At 40.3% G+C, this 21,289-nt stretch overlaps 1 protein-coding gene across 3 annotated transcripts in view; it reads right to left on the bottom strand.

Moving 5' to 3' along the window:
• The window catches only part of MCTP2 (multiple C2 and transmembrane domain containing 2), a 125,507-nt gene extending 107,527 nt beyond the window's left edge, over positions 1-17,980 (bottom strand). Inside the window, exons 1-3 of one of the 3 annotated variants that reach the window (XM_082768989.1) lie at positions 17,926-17,971; positions 1,364-1,471; positions 37-573 (exon numbers count right to left, since the gene is read on the bottom strand). In XM_082768989.1, coding sequence (XP_082625115.1) covers positions 37-555 — 519 coding nt within the window. In that variant the 5' untranslated portion in view covers positions 556-573; positions 1,364-1,471; positions 17,926-17,971. Of the gene's footprint in view, positions 1-36; positions 574-1,363; positions 1,472-17,925 lie in introns of all 3 variants that reach the window. The other 2 variants (XM_082768988.1, XM_082768987.1) reach the window with 2 other exon arrangements.
• Positions 17,981-21,289: the final 3,309 nt, after the last annotated feature.

The raw sequence follows: 21,289 nt of genomic DNA, 5'->3' as shown, positions 1-21,289 counted from the left end.
GGGCCACTCAGCTTGGCCATCACCCAAGCCCCTCACCTCCATCATCTCATCTGCCAGGTCATTGCTCAGTCGGGCTCTCTGCAGCAGCTCAAGAAGGTCATCACTGGACGGCCGTTTCCCCTCAGGTGTGGGGCCTTCTGCCACACGTGCAACCGAGCAGGCCACATCCCCCTCCGTGCGTGCAGTCGACTGCCTTGGCCATGGCCAGTCCCCTCCTGCTGGCCTCACCGATGCGTTTCTGCTTTTCAGAGACACCACAGGCCTGGGGAGGTTGCTGGGGGAGTCTCCTGACAGGACCTGAGTGCTCGAATACGTCGTTTCTTCTTCTGTGATAGTCTCCACCTCCAGCATGTCAGGCACTGACACACTGAGGCGTCGGTCCAGCGAGCGGACCTTGCTCACCACCATCTTGCTGGATCTCTTCTTCGTCTTCCTTGTGCTTAAGTTTTGCAGGAACGGCCTCGTTCTCTGCTTCAGGGATCCCCAGACGGATGGCTTATCCAAGTCCATTGCTGCACACGGGACCTCAGCAATGCCTCTGGTACAAAACAGCATCAGCGATTCCTGGGGTGACTAAAAGGAATGTAGGAAGAAAGCAAGTCAGTCAGGAAAACTAACAACTGCTGAAGGTTATGATTCACATTGCCTCATCTTAAAACTTTCAGTCATTTTTCTCAACAGTAAAAGCAAAGCATTAGTAAGTGCTTCCCAATACAATCTGGTAGGTAGGTTTGATTGTTTACAAGGAAAACAGCCAGAACAAGTATTTAATCCTACACTAAAATGCAATGTCTGTCCACTGCTTTATGATTGCTATGAGAACATTTTATATCACTTCTGCCAAGTCCCGGTTTGAAAAAAAAAAAAAAAAAAAAAAAAAATTATCTCGTTTGAAACTGCTTCTGAAAAAAACTTACTGACGGAATTTAAATCATAATTCTAGCACACAAAAAAAATGCTGGCAAAGCTGTCACTGTGATTTCTGATGATGATTTTTCAGTCTACGTACATTTTCTTTGTTCTTTCTTAGACTGTGAGGATTTTTCCATAACTTACCAGAGGACAAGCACACAAAAATCAGCTCCACAAACTAAATGAAGAAGGCAGAAGAGATCACCTATAGCATTAGAAATCCCAACTAAGACACCCCAAAATACACCCTCATGTTACCCACTATCAGCAGTAGTCACCTCTGAAGAATTAATTTACCTCATAAAGAAGGCAGTTCAGAGAAAATGAGGACAAAAATGACATAAGAAATCACAGATTTTGAAAACCTGGCTGGTGGAGTTTTGTCTTTAAATTGATTCATGCTGAACACTTCTACAATAGTGAAGGGCACGAAGAAAAGTTCCAAAATCACCTACTGAATCTGCATTGTAAGACAATGGTTGAATGGACGCATCTGTGCACAGGAATATCCTCACAGACTGTGTTTTTTGGAGTTAGCATCTGAGCAACCATCCTTATTCTGTAAAGCAAAGACAGTCAAACCATCATCCACAGTTGTTAAGAAAAAAAAAAAAAAAATGAAACTTGCAGATTTACTCTTACTGTCAACAAAGACACAGAGCTTATAGCACATACCTATATCATTAGCAATGGATACCTGTTAAATTCTATATTTCTGCTTCCAAAAATCAGAGCGCATTTAAATGCACACAGTTGACCAAATCACTTAGCTGACCAAAAATAACTCATCCCATTATTACCCTATATTGATGGAAAATACCAGAGTAGACAATAGAAATACAACTGATGCATAAACCCAGATAGAGAAATCACTGTCTGCTCTCCAAGACATCTACTCTTATATTTCATTAGTTTGAATGAGGTTGCCCAGGCAGTTTCTTAACAACTTATTTAAATTTATGACTATCCCCACCACATTTGCAGTGTTCAGGCATCTACAAAAGTCTTTAACTGTATTACTGCATAACTAAAGCTACACAATCCCTCCTACCCTCATTTATATTGCAATATAAATGCTTGCTATCATAATAGTTACAGTCAATTCGAAAAATAATAAGCAATTTTGGCACTACATGCATTCAACAAAGCAATATCAAATTTTGCCCACATAGGAATGTGTGCTAGTATAGACACATCAGCTAAACACAGGATTTTCACCCCTAGCTCCTATAGACAGACCTAATATCAAAGTGCACTTGGACAACTAGAATTATTTTTTCTTCACATCACGAAGAAGCAAAAACGTTTCTGAACCAAATGTACCAGGGAGAGAAGAAATAAATGCAAACCTGAACACATTTGACCAGATATACAGGGATGCCCATGGTGAAGAAGCACCTGATGCCCTGTGCGAGCCGTGCTCACCTTGGCTGATAGCCTTGACCTAGGCTCTTCGTTCTTTAAATAAAAATTTGACAAGGAAGCTGCAGGCCTTCTTGGTAGCATTGTACCTCAAGAGAAATTACTAGGGTAAACACAGTTGCACAAAACGTTATGAAATACCACTGTTGGCATTCGTTGAAACAACTGTCTCCTGCCAGTGGCCTCCACTCCGCCTGCCCAGAAGGCTTCCAAAGCAAAGCCATCATGGATAAAGGCAGGAACCAGCTCACAACATTCGCCTCCCAAGGCTCTTACTGCTTCCCATTCCTTTCCTGTTATTCTCCACCCCTCTCGTTTTGATGGCCCACTGCTGTCGTTCTTACTTTGTTTGCTTTGAGATTTTGTTTCCTAGCAGCAGGCTAGTTCCTGTAGGTTTTGTAGTTACATTCCTCCAGTTGTTTTTTCATAGAAATGCCCATTCAGCAAGGATGGTCTGAAGGCCATGGGGTATTTCTGAGCCCCACTGGCACTTGACTCATCACGAGCAGGTTTCCTCAAGCCAGACAGAATCACAGTGGAGGAAAAAAAAAAAAACAAAACAAACAAACAAACCCAAAAAAAAAAAAAAAAAAAAAAAAAAAAAAAAAAAAAAAAAAACAGGGGAAAGGTTTCTGGGTTTTGGTTGGTCAGGACAGCAGGGATAGCTCGAGCAGCTCAGCAGCTCCTATGCTGGGTTAACAGTGGCAATATTTGCTGTGTGAAGGAGCACAAGGCTGCTTGAACTGAGGCCAGAGGAGAAGCTGTTCAACCCAGCCCTGGATTGCCGAAGGGTTTGGCCATACTCCACCTCCGAACCTATACACCCACACGCCTGCTGCAACTGTAACTTTCATTTTATAAATATTGTAAAGACAAGCAAATTAATCCAAACGACTGTTGTAATACACAAAAATACATACATTACTGCAAGTGTTGTGATTTTATACAAAAAGGGTAAATACAGTCTGAAGGGCAAATGCACTTTGACATCTGCCAGCCAGCCTGGCACTTTTTTCACTTCCCCAGTTTACAAAGAAAAACAACACAAAACCACCCCCGTGAGCAGAAATTTATGCCCTGGAGACATCAGTGGAAGACGAGGGATGGGGACCACCACCCTGGTGCAGTGCTGGAGACAGGTGTGCCAGGCTTTTGGGGGTACACCCACCCCAAAAATAAACATTCACATGTTCAGATGTTTCCCTGAATGAGCACACAAGCTCTTGTGAACATTAAATCACACCACTAATTAAGCCAGTCTGTTCTTTCTTACTCCATGAGTTTTCCTCCACTTTCCTTTTCCATACTGAGCAGCATCAACAGAGGCACATCATTTTAAAGAGAGAGAAATTCCCTGTTTCTTGTAAAAAACATGTTCTTTGTGTCAACATGTTGCTCACATACTCCTTATCCGCCACAGGCCAGCACCTTTTCCTTTTCCTTCCACTGTCTCAGAAGTTTAGTGCCAAGCCTATCACCTGAGATTCCCCGAGCAGACATGGTGAAAGGCGTACTTTGCCAAATTGCTGGTCTGAGCGTGGCCTCTTTATTCTTTCCTTGCATCAATGGCACATTGTCCTATAGAGCTGCAAACAATATCCTGAGAAACATTTCCTGTTATCAATTTTAACTTGGTTGTTTTTAATTGAATGGCTCCTTGTTACATAATAAGATATAAATTAAAAAAAAATAATAATCAGTCTATCTTCTTCAGCTTACTCTGTAATATGCTGCTAAAGCTCAGAGCAATCCCTATAGCTTAATCTCTTCCTTCAGAGAGACACTTTTGGATTGCACCTGTCATTTTTATTACAGCCTGTTCTTTTGCTGTGTCTCCTCTTTTGGGGGCAGTAGGAGCAAGAAAGAAAAGATTCATGACAGCAAAACTGGTCACAGCTCACCATCTGACTGATGTTACTAATTTCTAGTATTTTATTCTCCCTTAAGTATCTTCTAACTACAGTCTTCAGGATTACTTTTTTTTTTTTTTTTTTTTTTTTTTTTAATAACGTTTTGGTCTCTCTCACTGTAACACACTCTACTTACTCCCTTAAGTGGTTATAATATTCAGAGTTATATGATTTTTTAGGTGTTCTAACAGGTGGCTGTGAGAGATTTCAGAAGTCATTGAAAGCCTAGAGAAATCATCCTGCAATTTCACTTCACATACTGTTTTGTCAGGAAGCCAGAAGAAACACAAGTGAGAAATACTACATGACAAAAAAATACTATAAAAGTGAACAATATCCCAAATAAGTGGGGAAACAAAACCAAATTGATTTAAATATTGGAAATTACAGAACGTGTTTGTCTTTCTTCACTTTAAGTAATCATTCTCTGCACACCCAAAGTGCTTAATGCTCACTGAAGCAGCCCTGAAATGCTCCCCGCTAAAGCCTTTCAGAGGCGTCCTCACAGCCAGCAAAAAGATAAAAACACAATTGAGCACACCGCCGCCACTATTACAACCTTCATAAATCCGGTAATCACTGTGCTCAATTTACTTCTCCAGTTAAAGTGTGAATGTTGGGTCAGTCAGCGTGCCAACAATGTTCATAATCTGTAATTCAGTCAGTATGCTCTCAGCTCCAACCAAATGCTGGCCAACATTTCAACCCAGTGTAGCTGGAAAGGGTAACGTGTTAGAGGATGTTAGGAAGATATTCTTCAGTTGCATGCATCTTAACATAGGTTCCCGCTGGACAACAAACTAACAGAACTCCCTTGCTATAAAACCTCCATTGATTCTGGCTGTTCTGGTGTAAAATACTCCCCCTAATCTCTGCCTGCACAGCAGGCACTGGCATAAAACCTACATTACACAACTTTCAAGCAAAGCTAATTACACTTTTCCTACAAATCCCAGCCATCTGCACTAGCAGCCACAAATTAAACCATTCCTCCCTGGGAGAAATAAGGAAAATATAAGGAAAAAAAAAAAAACTCTCTGCCGGTTAAACAACTGTATGTGCAGGCTGGTTACTTCTGTAGCATTGTATAAAGTGTCCCAGGTTTTTCCTCAGCACTGCATATGGAACTTCAGTCGAGTGTGAAGCTTTACAACTGAGAGCAGAATTACTTCAGAAAAATAAACCTATGCTTCCTTCTTTGCAGTAGCTTATTTCAGTCATTTATCTGGCAATGCAATACTTAGTCATAAGCATCATCAACCACAGAGATAAGAAAATATCTATACATCTCCACAAAGCCCAGCTTTGCTCAGAGCTACCAGTTTCTCCTGGAATACTCTAAATGCAGCACGAGTTAAACTCGTATACAATACTTAAAACATTAAAAAGAAAACTGCATACTTCACCATGGGCAGGATGTCCCTTAGGTCATCAACCCCTTCAACCACTTCCTTGGCAGGTAAAACAAGTCCGAAACAAAAGGCTGACCTGTGGCTGCTCCTCTGACCGTGATCACACAAGCTACCGAGGGCCACTGAATTAGAGAGCTACATCATGACACAGAACAAGTGAGACAGACTTTTCTTCCTGCATCTCTGTCCGACAGCACAGGGTAAATACCTGAGCTAAAATTTGCCACAGCACCAGAAAAAGTCTAATCTCAGTCTGACTCTGCACAGGCTAATTACCCCGGGGAAATCAGTGTTAGAATTATTTTTAGTACTAACAAGCATCAAAGGGAGCACACTGCTGAAGTGTAGCTAACGTCTTCATTGCACAGGCGGCTTGCTGCAAAAGCAGGGTCATGCCTTGGCCAGTTTCCAAATCTCACCATTGCAGCTGGGCTTAAGCTTCCCTTGCTGGGCTTCAAATAATGTGAGTCCATTGAGGCAGATTCTGCTCTTCTATTTCTACAGATTCCTTTGCAAAGCATACTGCAAGGGTAAATTTTAAAAATAAAAATGTGACTTGATGCTGTCAAACAAGTTAGTGCAAGTGTTTCATAAAAGACAATTTTGCATGCTTCAATGCTTGAATAGAACTAAGAAGTCCAAAAGAAACCTAACTTATTTTCTTGATGTAAGCTGGAAGAAATCTACAGTCTTTGCTGTAGAAAGGCATCAATAATATTAAAGGTAAATGTGAATCTTACAAAAAGCTTGTTTATCCCATGCAGATAATAGAAACATCTTGAATAATGCTCTTCTTAGCTATGTTTATTGTTGTACCTAAATCCTCCACAGGTCCCTGGGTTTTCCAGCTGTGGGCGTTTGGATTCCATGCTTGCCTTTTCATTTTTTAATTGGTTCAAACACGATGACCTCCACCTTTCACAAAAACAAGAAATGGGCACACATCTTCCTCCACTTTTCACACAAGAGAGGAACATGAGGATGCTCCAACTCCTCAGAGACTCTTTTGCACAATCTAAAGAGCTTTCTTCTCAACATTTATCAGCAGACAGTAACTACAAGAAGTAACAGAACTACCAGCTGCTACAAGCATATTAAAATAGCATCTGATAGTGAAAGTTACTGAAAAAAAAAAAAAAACCTGCACCTGACTCCAGCTTGTAAAAGTATTGCTTTCGGTTTGTTTCTGTGTATTCTAAAACAGAAGAAAAAATGAGTATTCATGGAGGAAATGAAGGAGGAAGTGTTTGGGTGCATTTTTCTAAAAATATTTCGCAAGGTCCCTCCAACTCCTTCAGCTTCCTTCAAAATATTGTCACTTGTAATTGTACCCATGCAAGCCAGAGGCCCCTCTCAATCTAACTCATAGGATTGTAACGAGCTGGTATAATTGCATATATTCTTTACAGTGCCATCACCTGACAAGTACCAGACCTTCCCACTCACATGAAGATCTGTCTCCTGCAGCCCTGTATCTCAGTAGGGGATACGCACATCAAACCAGACTCCAAGATCCTGGAGCAACAGATGCTGCCGTCGGAAGGCATTGTGCCACGTGCAGAGACCAAGCCAGCAGGCAGGTTGTTTCTTTGCCATTGGATATATTTTCTAACTTGCCTCATTGCTCCCAACCATACCAGGTGATCCCTGGAAAGGTGGTACCTGGAGCAGAGCACCTCAAAGAGCAGGGGAAGAGGGAAAGCTGATGAGTAGAAAGGTGAAAGAGTGATGGGGGATGTCAGTCGTTATTGACTAAAAGTGAGATAAGTGGCCTTATAAAATAAAGAAAAAAATAATTTGTTTATTGGGGCTTAAGTGAGGAGCAACTCAAGATGAGGAACGAGGCAGGGAGCCACATGCTGGAGTCAGTGCCTGTCTGGAGGAGTTCCTGCAGGAATCCAGCCCTGCGGCCTCCTCACAGCTCACTCTCTCCTTTGAGCCTTCATTCACCTCTCTCATAACAAAAGGTATATTTTTATAACAAGAGGTGCACAGAAATAGATCATGCCTCTTCATAACTTTCAGGGAAAACAAACCTAGGAAGGAAACTGGAGACTCATTTCCACTGGAGGCCAAGTGAGCCAGTGCCTTTTACTAGCACTGAAGTCACATTAAAAAAAAAAAAAAAAAAAAAAAAGGTTTTGTTTATATGCAAATTACTTGTGCATGTTCCTGCATTGCTCCCTAAATAAATACCGTAATTGCCAAATTACTCATCAAAACTCAGTGGCCATAGAGGAAAAAGCTCTGCATGATTCTTTAAGGACTATTTGCCAGAGAGGCATAAAGTGAACACTTCAATCAGAAAAAACGTCCTGATGCTAACTGGAACTGAGCAGGACAAAAGGCAGCAGTAAGGCAGCTGTTACAGTATGCCACCTTCTGTACCACAACGTGTCCCTCTTCCCAGCAGCAACACGGCACGTGCCAGGGCCAGAGCTCACGGTGAATGCCAGGTACACAGGACAGGTCACGTTACTCTGGATCTGTACTGACCTGTATGATTAAATGTCCTTTCACATTTAACATCTCTGCATGGCTTGGGTATATCTGTAGATAAAAATTACAGAGTGTTTTTACAGTTTCTTAATTCACAAAGGCAGGAAGCCAAAGGCAACTCAAGAAAATAGAGGTTTACGTGTCATAGTGCCGCTGAATGAGGAAATTCATCACTAAAAGTCCTCAATTTCCGTGAAAACCTCCAGCCTCCTTACAGCGAATCATTGCATTTAAGTATCTGAAGCTGTTCATTGCCATTGGGAAAGCTGAGAGATTGGAAAAGCCCCACAGAACAAAAAAAATCCTAGGAAGCCTTTGGTGAAACCAAATGTTTGAGCATTTCAGTGCCATCTCTCATGCTGTCATGCAACCCAAAGCGCATCTTGTGACTAGCTGACAGCACACAGATGTGTGATGGCTGACACCATGACCACAAGTGAAACAGAGAGCCTGAGAGAAGCACAACGATGTCCAAATGAAGAATAAAATAAATCTTCAGCATTCAACAAAGCAGTCATCAGATCCTCCACTCAGAGGGCGCTTATTCATAGCCACAATAAGTAAGCTTCTGACCTACAGATTATAAATTTCATAAAAAAGTATTTATGTGAAGGAAAAGAACAAAAATAAAAAAACACCTCTCATGGACATATTTTTCTAGGGCAGGATTACCGGAAGACACAATGTTTCCCAAATACCCAAGAAATCAACTATGACTGTGCAGAACACACTTATGCCCATGCTTATGCCCATGTTACAGTCATCGTAATTTAAGCATATAACCAATACGTGAACATTTTAGTAGGCTTCATAGTTTGTCTCAGATATCCTAAAATTTAATTAAAAAAGAGATAAGAAATTAAGGAAAATACCAAGGCAAGTGCAGAAAGTTACTAGGGAACAACTACTGAAAATAAAAATCTTTGAAATCTTTGCTTTTGCATTCATTGGGTACATGGCAGTAAGGATCAGTAATGCTAGGTAGAAAAATGGCTATTTTAGGAGAAGTTTTTAACAATCAGCAATAAGATATGCTTTTAAAAATTACAGTAATTTAGAGGACACTAAAACATATGTTATATTGCTAACTTTATGAAGATAAGCAGCAAAATATCTACTCTGGTTACAAACAACATAGAAAAGAGATGCAAATAAACTAATCACTAATGCCAAGAAAATTTCTCTTGCTTACACCAACCTGGCTTCTGGGTAAGAAGCAAGGCTGTTGTATGATGGAAAAGCGAGCACGTGCATCAGTATACCTTTAGCCTGAGCTAAAGGAGCTCAATGCTACTTATTCATAGAAGTCACTCTGGAGAATGGATTTCATCCCAGACAGACAATAACTCAGTACTTTAAACACAAAGGAGCCAAAGCATGCAACTAAAAATACATGTACAAAGTCACATTGTTCCCCCTAAAGTCAGTAAAATGACAGTACACAAATGTCAGCATAAACCCAATGACCCCTTTAAACATTTTTTTTTTAAATTATACCAACTAAACGTATGCCAGCACAGGTCTCTCTAAACGCATTTCTCACAGAAGTGAAACAGCTTTGAGGTTTATCTTTCCATACACCATTTGAGTTTACAGCCTCCTGGCACAAGAAACGTAACTTGTCTCTGGGTTCTGTTACAGCCTGATTTTCCCATTAAGAAGATCAGATAAAGTTGGTAAATTTAACTCATATTTGTTCGCAAATTACACACTGACACTTCTCAAGTCTTCACAGTGGGACTTCACTTTCCTAAAGCTGAAGCCTGTAAATGCTAACATCATTCAAAAAAAAAAAAAAAAACACACTGTAATTCCAGTGACTATTAGAAGTTTGAATAAAAAGGTCAAAATCAAAATAGAAGAGTTTGCTGCTATTCCATGCAAGGATGAAGCAACCCATTCAGGACTTTAGCTGCAGAAGTTCAGAAAGCCTTGACACTACAGTACAGCCATTTAAAATTTTAATTTTTCAGCTCTTCTGAGGTATTTGGCTCATATGACAAACCCTCTCTGGAGCTTTGATTTTGCACATCTTTTCCATCACTGCAGATACAGGCAGCTTTTCTGTAGGAATTAGGCTCACTGACATTGTACCAGCATTCTTGTCATTCGATCTGATGTCACGGGCAACTTTCTTCAGTGTTTTCTGGTTTAAACTCAGAATTTAGCAAAATATTCAGTCCTCTCTGGGGAGCCAGTAAGGGCTTCTCTGATTTTACACTGCATGCCTTGCTGGTGTCTGCCAGAGAACCAGCTGCTAGGGCCATCCCAAAATTAAGGCTAAGGTAGGTATCACACAGAAGCATTCAATATCCCAATGCCTACCTCACTTCAGCATCCTCAGTGCAACGCAGTCCTCATTTATACCTCCCTTAAATGCTTTTTGGGATAGAAGGACAAAGGAAACACCCCATGCTTTGAGGAATGCTGATATGGACCAGTGATTCATGGCAAAACTGAAGAGCATCTTTAAAAGCATTATTCATTCTCACCGTACACCATCAAGGGAAAGGGTGCTTACCTCTTCTGTTGGCACAAGACACCTAAACATCAACATAAAAAAAAATATTTAAAATGCTATTATTCAAGAGATGGTCTATTCAGAGCCAGAGTTTGCAGGATTTTATTCCATTTCGATTAAACAAGACTGACTAAAGAACACAAATCCTAGATCCAAACAGAGAGCACCTGGCAGCCACATGCTGTATCCACATGGTGGGCCCATGAAGACGTTCCAAATCGAACTACTCTATCATGAAAAAACACAAACACATTACACAGCCCTTAAAAACATCTCAGCCTCCATTCATCTGGGATAAGTTTGTCATGGACAGGAAGGTGATGTTTAAATTTTGCTAAGCTTTAAATGTCTTCCCTTCAGCCTACCTGCAGCACCTTTCTCATGCTGCCCAACTGCTCATTTGTAAACTGTGTCACCACTGTGGGGCTTTCTTAACTCTCCTGTCATGTATACATGGCTCCAGGCAGGACGTTTTTGTGCAGATCAAACTGACCAGTCCACTTGTCATCACCACGTCCCCTTCAGATATTCTCAAACTAAATTTTAAATGCATAAATTATGATAACTTTGCCTATAATTAACAAACAAAAAGCAGAGTTGATGAATCGTCGTTTAGTTCTGGTGAATACTAACTAAAAGACATTTTAGTTTGGCTATTATAATCATACAATTTCCTGTATTTGCTCATGGAGTAAAACAAATTAGAGCTCATAAACAAAACTTTTGCAACAGCTGTGAGAAAAAAAAAAAAAAAACTTCCAAAATGTAGTAATGCTTTTAATGGATTTAAGAGCTATTCAGATTCCCTTTACATGCATGTAGCAGATACAGCCAAGAGTCACTAATCTGACATTTGACAAGCGTCCTGAAATGGGAACTGCCCACAGTTAGCTAAATAGATTAGGAGGTTTCTGGTTCAAATTTTGCACCTAAGTAGATGAAAGCTCAATCTTCCTCAACTTTCATTACATTATTATCAAAGGCTAGATAGATTTTTTTGCTAGATGTTACTACAATGCATCATTTGGTAGGCGTTAGAAACCCGAATCTTTCCTGAAGTTGAAGAAAGGCTCCAATTCAAAACTCGTATGTTCGCCTACTACATCATTTAAGATGTAATGAGCTTTACATCTTAAATGATAGCTTTACAAAGTTGAACATAATGCTGCCACTTATACACAAAAAATAATCACACTCCAACCATGGAGATACTATCACAATTTCTTGATTGAATTATCAAATTTGAGTGTGGAGATTGTTCTAACAGAAGTACAATAAATGCAAAGCAGCAAGATTTCTAAGAAATCCACTAGAATATATAACAAACCAAATATTTGTATTTTTTAAAAAGACAAAACAAAACCCTACATTTAATTGTTTCCAAGTACAATAAACCTGGAACAAAGCCTGCTATTGAATGAACATTAATGATTTGTCATTTGCTTCTGCAGATGTTTCCCATGAGGGAAGAGGCCAGAAAACATTCTACTTGAAACCCAGGAAAGCAGAGTTACGTTGCTTCATTCATTTGAATATTTTAATTTGAAATTGTCAAAAACACCAGGTTCAATAGGATTTTACATTGAAGGGAATGTGTAAGCAATACAATTTCAAAGGCCAGAGCATGATAAACCCTTCCCATTTAAAAACAAACGATCCAGGTTTATAAAAAAAATTTCACAGCCATGATATGAGCTCAGAGCATCTGCTTCTGTCCTCGTTGACAGCTCCTGATCATCACCACCTCCACATCAATGACATTAGAGACAAATGCCTGCTTAAACAAGTTAGTATGGCCATCATATTTTCATTTGTCTCTATTAAGAGATTACCAAACAACCCAGATTATATATCATATCCCAGCCAAAATTTACTTCTAGATTAGCTCTAATCTGTTAGAGAGCAAAGAGGAAAGCATTTACTAGTAAATACTGGAGGGAACACAGAGATGCTTCTGTGTCTTAATTTACGGTGTTATATGGAGATAGAGCTCTTATTTCCAAATTAGATTTTATCTCTGATTTTAATGCAGCAAAGCTATACAATTCCAAGTATTTCCAAAAATAATGAATTCTGTACTAACCTAAAGTTTCCACTGAAGCATAATTTACTTTGCAAACGACAAATGGAGTTCGTAGGAGTGGGCAACAGGAAGAATAGTCAAGGGTACAAGTACTTCCCAGAAAGGAAGGATATAAATAAGATATTCCTTTTTTTTTTTTTTTTTTTTTTTTTTTTTTTTTTTTTTCCCCTGGTCCAGAAGGCAAACAAAGCAACAATAAAAGATTTCTAAATGTATTTTACTGGTATTTACTGGTTACTATTTTACTGGTATTTTAGCAACTTGTTCTTGTGGGAAAGTGAAAACAAACTAACAAAGGGGCATCTGTGTAAATACAAAGGAAACAACCACTCACCACAGGAGGCAGAAAAGTCACCCTCCGTGTCAATTAACTCCAATTCTCACCGTTCTCTAACCAAGAAGAAAGCCTTCAAGCTAACTAGTTTTAGTTAAGGACCATCAGAAAGTATTACCAAAGGGCAGCTCTGTAATACAAAAGGTGTTCACACCATGCATCCCACCTACCCATGTGAGGTTCTCTCTGGCGACAGGGAGGCTGGAAACGTGCATGACCAAGCTGGAAATGTTCCAGCACGAATTCCACATGCAGCCTTGAAGACTCCCAGCTCAAGGGTCTGTTTTCCTTAGGCAGACAGCAGCTGAAGTCAATGGGAAAGCACAGGCACAACTTGTCACTATGACAAGCCCTGATGCTGGGCTTAGGGGAGGTGGCATAAGATTCAGAAAGAAAGGCAAAAAAAATAAGTAAATATAAAAGCCTACAGGTCAACATACTGAATATGTGAAGATTAAAAAAAAATAGCCTCTTTCAAGGAAAAAGAAAATTAGTATGCATTTAAGGGAAACATATCAAAAACAAAATCACAACATTCTTCTGATTTTCACAAGATAATCCAATTGTTTCTTGAGTGATAAAACAATGGAGATTTGCAGCTACCATATAGCCTTTCAAAACATCAAATCAATTCACATTCTCAACAGAATGTTATGAACAACCAATTGATCAAAATGTAAAGAAACAGCATTAAGCACAGTACTGTAGTTTTTTCCCTAAGCTTGAAAATTGAAGTTATATCTGACATTCACTTGCCTGGAAATGTTCTGGACATAGTGGTGACCTGAGAATAACCTATCCAAATTTTTATCCTGTATAGCACGCAAGTCGACTGCATTGCTCCAGATATCGATTTAAACCAATAAGCTGCCTCTAATTCTGACCAAAAGCAGATGCTCAGTGAAAAGAATATAAGGTCAGCAAATTATACAGTGATTCTGCCTGCAAAATAATCTCCTGATTTCCAGGAATCTGTGGTTTAGGGGCTGCTTCAGCCAGAAATCATACCTGCATCTTTGTGATTAATAGTTCTAGCACACTTTTTTCTCTCTATGAATTTGCTTTAAAACTTTTAAAAATCATTTAGAAGTTAAGCAACAGGAATGCCCTACAGCGATAGGTTCCATATATAAATTATGCTTGTACAAACCAGCATCTCCTTTTATTGAAAAGGAACTCAAAAGAAATCACTGAATTTTGCTCATCAGTCTCACTTAAGATCTTGGGTTATGTGAAATTATATGCAATCATTCTCTATTTATCCCATATCACTCAGATTTTGTCCACTTCTACCATATCCTCCCCAAACAGTCCTCTTAATTGAAAAGCACAGATCATCACGGTGGCTAGTTAATGATATGCCATCAGGACAGCTTAACTAGCGTGCACAGTAGGCATACAAAGTATGATTCTTTTCTTTTTTTTTTCTTTTTTTTTTTTTTTTTTGAGGTAATTGATTTGTCTGAATTTACAATGTAGTTCAAGACAATCAAAGCCCCAAAACATTCTAGGAATGTTTCCAGAAAAGTTAATTATTTAACACCTTCTTTTCCACAACCTTTCATTAGGTCTAATCAAACAAGTAATTTTTAAGTTGGAAAAAAAAATAAAAAAAATTCAAGTGTTTTAAACTTGATTGGTTGTGTGAGATCGTGTTGTAAGGACTGCAGTTTTGATAAACAGTAACAAAACTGGTAATTCCCAAATACTTTTAAAAATTAGACTAGGAACTAGGAACAACATCAATGCTGAGTGGCTACATGATGAGTCAGAGCAAATAAAAGTACACACATGCAGGTATTTTCCCCAGCACTGAGAGTTGAGCTTTAATGCACACCGTGACAGTTGGGTATGCTTTGTGAAGTGGTGTCCTCAGCACTTTTGGGGCAGGACAGACAGACTTGAGCCTTCATAGGGCCTTACCACTTGCATGCTACACAAGATCCAGGGAAGATGGAGCGCATCTAACAAAGCATCCATTAACAAGGTTTCTTTATTATTGCTGCCTAAATTAGACCAAAACTGCCCACGCAGCAATCACTCCACTCCGTGGCAATGCTGGTAAACCTGTAGTTACACCCAACCTAATTTCCTCAAGTGAGAAGTTGCCAAGCATTTAATAAGGCGATCAACCATTTGACCAAACACAAGAGACTCAGCCCAGTTTCTCTTAGCATTTTGCATGTGATCCTGCAGTCTTCGTTCAGAAGTATCATTTATATGGAACATCAAAACAAAATCTAGATTGCGACATGAATTGTCCAAAACCACAAATATCCTCTCAGCTTCTAACATTTGATTTTTATAGCATCAACAGGCATGCTCAGGTGCAGCTGTTACACTGGTACTCAATTTGAAACCAGTGTTCAAGGCATTTGTGCTTCTGACAGCCTCATAATCCTGCAAAGAACAATTTCATTTTGAAAAACAGTCCCCCGGGACCCAGGGAACATTTAACTGCTTAACTCAGGTAGGAATAGATTTGGGAAAAGCATTCCTGTCACTCAAAAGCGGACTTCTATCACAAGTATGCTGTCTAATAAATACAGCTGGAAGCAAAATGGGAATGTGGGAAGGATGCCAACATAAATCCTCTGAATCTGAGGAAATCAGTAGCAATTTTCCTCTCAAGGATGGAACCAGCGCAGAGGAAATGCAGGGCATATTTGGAGCGCTTCAGCCTCCTCTCCCAAGGTGAAGCCGCTTTCTTGCCCATGACAGCAGGCCCTACCCCAGCAGCACAGAGCTGAGACCCCATATTTCCAAAAACATCCCAAAAAAACAAAATTCAAAGCCCTCCCTCTGACTAAAATTAGTTCAGAGTATAGGGGCAAATAACCAACACTGATAAAACCTGAGGTTCTCCAGTCACAACAGCAGCTCGAGTTGCTACATACATCCTGTGTTACATTTCACCACAGCTAGCAAATGCCTCAAAACAACACTCAGCTATCAAGAAGAAATTATCTTTAGAGATGAGAGGGTGGGCAAATCGCTTTTATTTAGACTAAACCAGCCAAAGCAGAAGTACATTACTGCTTGGAAATCTTCAGGAGGGAACCAAGAGATCCCAGGACAAGGCTCATTCCCCAGACATGCTCAGGCCCAAAGCAGCTTCACCAGAGTCCCCAAGCCCTGGTGAGCTTCAGCATCCAAAATGCAGCCTCCTCAGGAGCATTTCTGGCCTGAGCAGGTATTTTGAACAACTATCGGTTCAAGTAAAAGGCATTTCATCAGCACAGCTGGAAACCAGCTGCTTACATTACTAAATGCAAAAGCCCTTGTAAAAAAAAAAAAAAAAAAAGCTTGCAGCGAAGTTGATCTAGTTGTGAAAGCAATTAACTCACACAACACAACAAGCATCACTTCTAGCCCTCAGAGACAATGTTGTGCTTTAGCCAAAGGGGACAATTGCAGGAAAACACATTATTTAGATGCCCACATTGTATTCAAGTGCCCACCTCCACTGGCTGTGACAGTACGTGGGTGCCCCTGTAGATGTCTTGTATCATAATGAATACCTTAAATGCACACAAATTCAAACAGTTTGATAGCTTCTCTAAAGTAATCAAAGTTAAGCATACTTTTGACACTACTATTACTATTAATGATGAAGTGTGCCAAAAAACATTTTAAGAAACAAAATTAAAAATTTCCCTTCCGCATCATATTCTTTAAATTCTTCTTCCCACAGTTATTGCAAAGTGGAACTACACATGTCAATTCCACCCTCAGACTCCATCATATGAAAGCTTATTTGCCTGATAAGCTATTTTACGATTGGTATTGAACAACAGCAAGAAATGAAACAAATAGGATTATTACTCAAACACTCCCATTCATCCTGACAGCTAAATCTACCCACTCAATAGCATCATTCTGAGAATGAGCCAAAATCACCGCAACATATTCACAAATTTTACAACTTAATAACCAAAAAAATAATGCAAAAATATCCAGGTGATAATTTCTATTTTCTTAAAGCCACATTGCAGTAATTCAGCTTCCAGCACACTTTGAGTAACTCTCATATCATTAAGTCCACCAACTAGCCAGCTCCTTACTAGTTGCCATAGCTGTGCAAACATCACTGAAAATTTTTTTTTTCTCATTACAAGCACATGAACAGGTTGCTGAAGTTTTAAAAACAAACAAATGCAATAGCTTACTTCCTAAAACTCCCTTAAAAGTGCTTTTAAAACAACTTTGCTATGTCGACATACTTCTGTATTTTTTCCTTTTTGTTTTCAGTTGTCATGTTTGTTTGTTTGTTTAATTAAGTAGCTTATATCTTTAACTAACGTCAATAGTCAACTCCATTCCAATAAACACATATACACAGGCATGAATCAGTTCACTGAAAAGGGACTGGGAAAGAGGAATTTTGATTTCTTCAACATAACTTTCTCACAGGAAAAAAAAACACTCACACAAGTCTGAACCTTTAAGTCCGAGTATCATGCACAGCAGCGCTTACAGCCACGCATTGCAAAGCAAAAGCAGCGAGCAGAGTTAATCCCGAGCCTCCCAGTACAAACTTACTTCTCTTGGATACCCAGGGCAATAAGAACAACGCCTGAAAACAACGTGGCCGCCACAATGAAATAAATAACTAAATAGCAAAACCACATAAACCCCGAACTCCTACGAGCAGTTTAATTTTTTTTTTTTTTTCCTTTCAAAGAGAAGTCGCTCCGTATTTAAACCAAGGCGAGAAGAAGGTGCAAAGAACCAAAGCGGCCGGGCACAAGCAGCATCTTGCAGCCTTCCTAAAGCCAAGGAAGGGGCTCGGGGGGACACCGGGGGAACCGGGCTACCTGCCGCCGGGTTACCTGCCAGCCGGGCACGGCCATCTCTCTCCGCTCCGTCCCCCCGCGGCGGCACGTGTCGCTGTCCCCGTCCCTGTCGCCTCCCTGCCGCGCTGCCCCCGCCCCGGTGCCGGTCCCTCCGCCCCGCCGGGCGGTGCCACCACCGCCTCCGCCGCGGCCCCGGGGGGGCCCTGCCCGGAACGCGCTGGGTTTACCGCAAGCGCCCCCTTCGCAGCATCCCCGTGCCGGCCCGCAGCTCCTTCCCCTGAGCATCCTCCTCCACCCCCAGAGCTCTTCCCGCCAGCCCCACGGCAGCATCCCCCCCTCCAGCACGTTCCCCCTAAAGCATCCTTCTCGACCCCAGCGTGGATCCCGCCAGGAGCATCCCCTCCCAGACCTCCATCCTTCCCATCATCAGGCTGTGGAGCATCGTTTCCAGATGCCACCAGTCACCCACACTGTTTCCCCCACGGGGAACGGCCTTTGTCCCAAAGGCCGAGAAACAGAGGGGAAGGGGGTGGGTGAGTGCAGGGGGCTGGTAACAGCCACCCTGGGTAAGGGTGGAGCTGGAAAGGAAATTGCGTGCATGACTACAGGCAAGGGGAAAAGAAAACCAACAGCAGCACTGCCACGTAACACATTTTCTTGGCTTCATCTTCAGGTGCCTAAGGAGGGAGCCAAGTCTCACAGCTGTGTGCTTTAGGCAAGGCAATCAAGGCAGGGATAGGTACAGTGACCTGCTCACCTGGCATGCCCACAGCTGAGGCAAGAGCCCCTGTGGATTTCCCCATGAGTATGGCACAGCATGGAAAGGCAAATGCTACCTTGCCACCTCTGAAACATCAGTTTGTTTGTGAGGGCAGTTTGTGGATCTCACCCTCCACCACAACCCCTTCTGAAAGACTGCATGCAAGTCAAGCGTCACCACTCTTGTCTGTGGTGCTTAACCTCCATTGACTGGGGTATCGCTAAGTGACTTGAAAAGCAATAAGGGAAAAAAAAAAAAGAAAAAAATATATATATATAAAAAAAGAAAGCTTTGTAATGGAATTTACTTCCCCTATCTTCTGCTCAACTGGAATTACACATTATCTGAGAGCATAGCTGACATACTGACATATCATCGAGTGAAAACCGGTGATGCAATCAAGTTATACTATTGTGAAATAGACATAGTCATACACACGTGGTAAGGGTTTGGTGTAGTGCAAAGAATTATCCCACTAACCACTGAAGGAAAACATGGGGAAGACATTGTGAATACCATTACCCTGATCCTTGCAACCAAATCTAGAGGGGAGGAATTCACATTCACCAGTCCCCCCAATCTAAAAGGTGAGGAGCAGGGAGTTACACAACAGTAGGACAGTTGCTCACCATGCAAGATATTTATAGGACTAGGACAAAAGTCAGTATTGATAAAGCTTCATTTTTGCCCTGTGACAGTCTTTGTATTTGAGTGGCCAAATCCTCATGTTCCAGCACTACTTCAATGAGAATATCTGTTACTACCATTGTCTTTATCTAAAGTATGCAGCTATTCCTAGAGTGTACATGGTCTTCCAAAGCTTTGCTAAATGCTGAGTAGGCCAGTTTTACTGACTGTGCAATTGAAAATAAAGGTGAAGTTGGCTGAGAATAAAGAAAAAAAAAAACACCTAAGCTGAAAACAGAAGAATTGTCATTAATATTTGTTATCCTTTCATCTAAATCAAAAAAGCATCAGATTCAGATAAGCGAGTGAGTTTTGGAACAAGAACAATATAGTCTTTTTAAAATACTTTTGTCAATTCAATAATCCCACAAAATGCTTATCATAAAAATAATTCCATGAATGTTTTGTCATATACTATAGCCAAGACAGCAGAACTGTAAATGTGCCCAAGGGCAATCTAATAGAAAACACTGCTGATGTTTTGAGTAGCCAAGAAAAAAACTAGTTTGCCGAAATAAAATGCAAGCATTCATTAGATGAAACAGGAGGAAAACATACAAGAATTAAGCTCTTGTGTCCATCAAAATGAGAAAAGATCACCATGGATTAGTGATAAAAAAAAAAATAATAATAAAAAAATCAACTGTTACAGGACCATCCAGATACAGACTCTTATAATGATTAGATGATAAATTCTTCTTGTACATCAAATAACTTATAACCACTACATCTATCTTGGAACACACAGCTATGGGGGCTGTTCACAGTATGTAATCTCATCAGGATCATCACTACTTATGTTTGTTTTGTTGTTGTTTTCTTCCCTGACAGTGCATATGCAACACTTAGAAAAAACAGTACATGTTCATTGTGCGCCTTGTTGGAAGAATAGAATGATGGAAGTGGAGTAAAAAATTATTAATCACATGATGACAAAAAAAAATCATCCCACAGAAGTAATAGTTTTGCTTGTTTACTGAAGACATCTCACTGAAAAACATCGAGCACGAAGCCTTATCTGCTTTCTAGTTCCTGTAAATGCTAGTGGACCTGGTGACTCATTATTCCTCTTTGGCCCCTATAGACACTTTCCATCTTTGAACTCTTCATATTTCTCTTTCCTCTATTTGATATGGTCATAGTAATGAAATTTCCTAGAACACCCTGTTATTACAAATAGGCAAGAAACCTCTACCCTGAGAACTTATCCTGTCTCTTATACTTGTAACTATATGTCTATTTATTAGCATTCATTTTTAACAAAAGCTAGTGCTTATTAAAAAAAAAAAAAAAAAAAAAAAAGTAGTTTTAACAACTCCTGTAACATAGTTTCACAGGACACATCTCACCATTTTTAAGGTATCGACATGGAGTTGAAGTGCAAGTGGAAGGGAATTGACATGAGAAATCATCCCAGATTTGTGAGCCACTGCAACGACTGCAGTGGGATGTTATCTGATGCTGGTCATTACAGCACACTGAATGCCAAGGCTCTTTGCAGGGTACTGGAAATGTCAAGGCTTTGGCTGTTTCACTGCTAACCAAGAAAGGAAAGAGAGGGTGACGCTGGGAAATAGATTTCCATTGTTGGTGGGCTGGGTGGAAGGGAGGATGGGACTTGATACTTTGGAATTATCACCAAAGACTAGTGAAGCAGGTGAAATATCAAGATAAAACATAAGGGAAGCCAACCTGAGGATCTCTTATGAATGTATCCAATGGCCTTTGAAGCCATCAAGAGCTAAGATGTCAGTTATTATAAAATTAACTCAGTTTGGTTTGGACTTTGAGAAACACTAGCTAAATCCCACTGTAAAAAATCCCACATTACAGATGAAAGCACAGCTAAAAATATAGCCAACAATCATTTCAATTGGGGAAAAAAAAATGAAAGCGTGCATATCTAAACAAGATTTTTCATTACCTTTACAGGCAGCTATATAGAATACTTGC

This window comes from Aythya marila (assembly GCF_965140915.1).
Source record: "Aythya marila genome assembly, chromosome: 11".
In the NCBI taxonomy this organism is placed as follows: Eukaryota; Metazoa; Chordata; class Aves; order Anseriformes; family Anatidae; genus Aythya; species Aythya marila.
The sequence above is the reverse complement of the archived record's forward strand: the minus strand, read 5'-3'. Positions and strand labels throughout refer to the sequence as shown.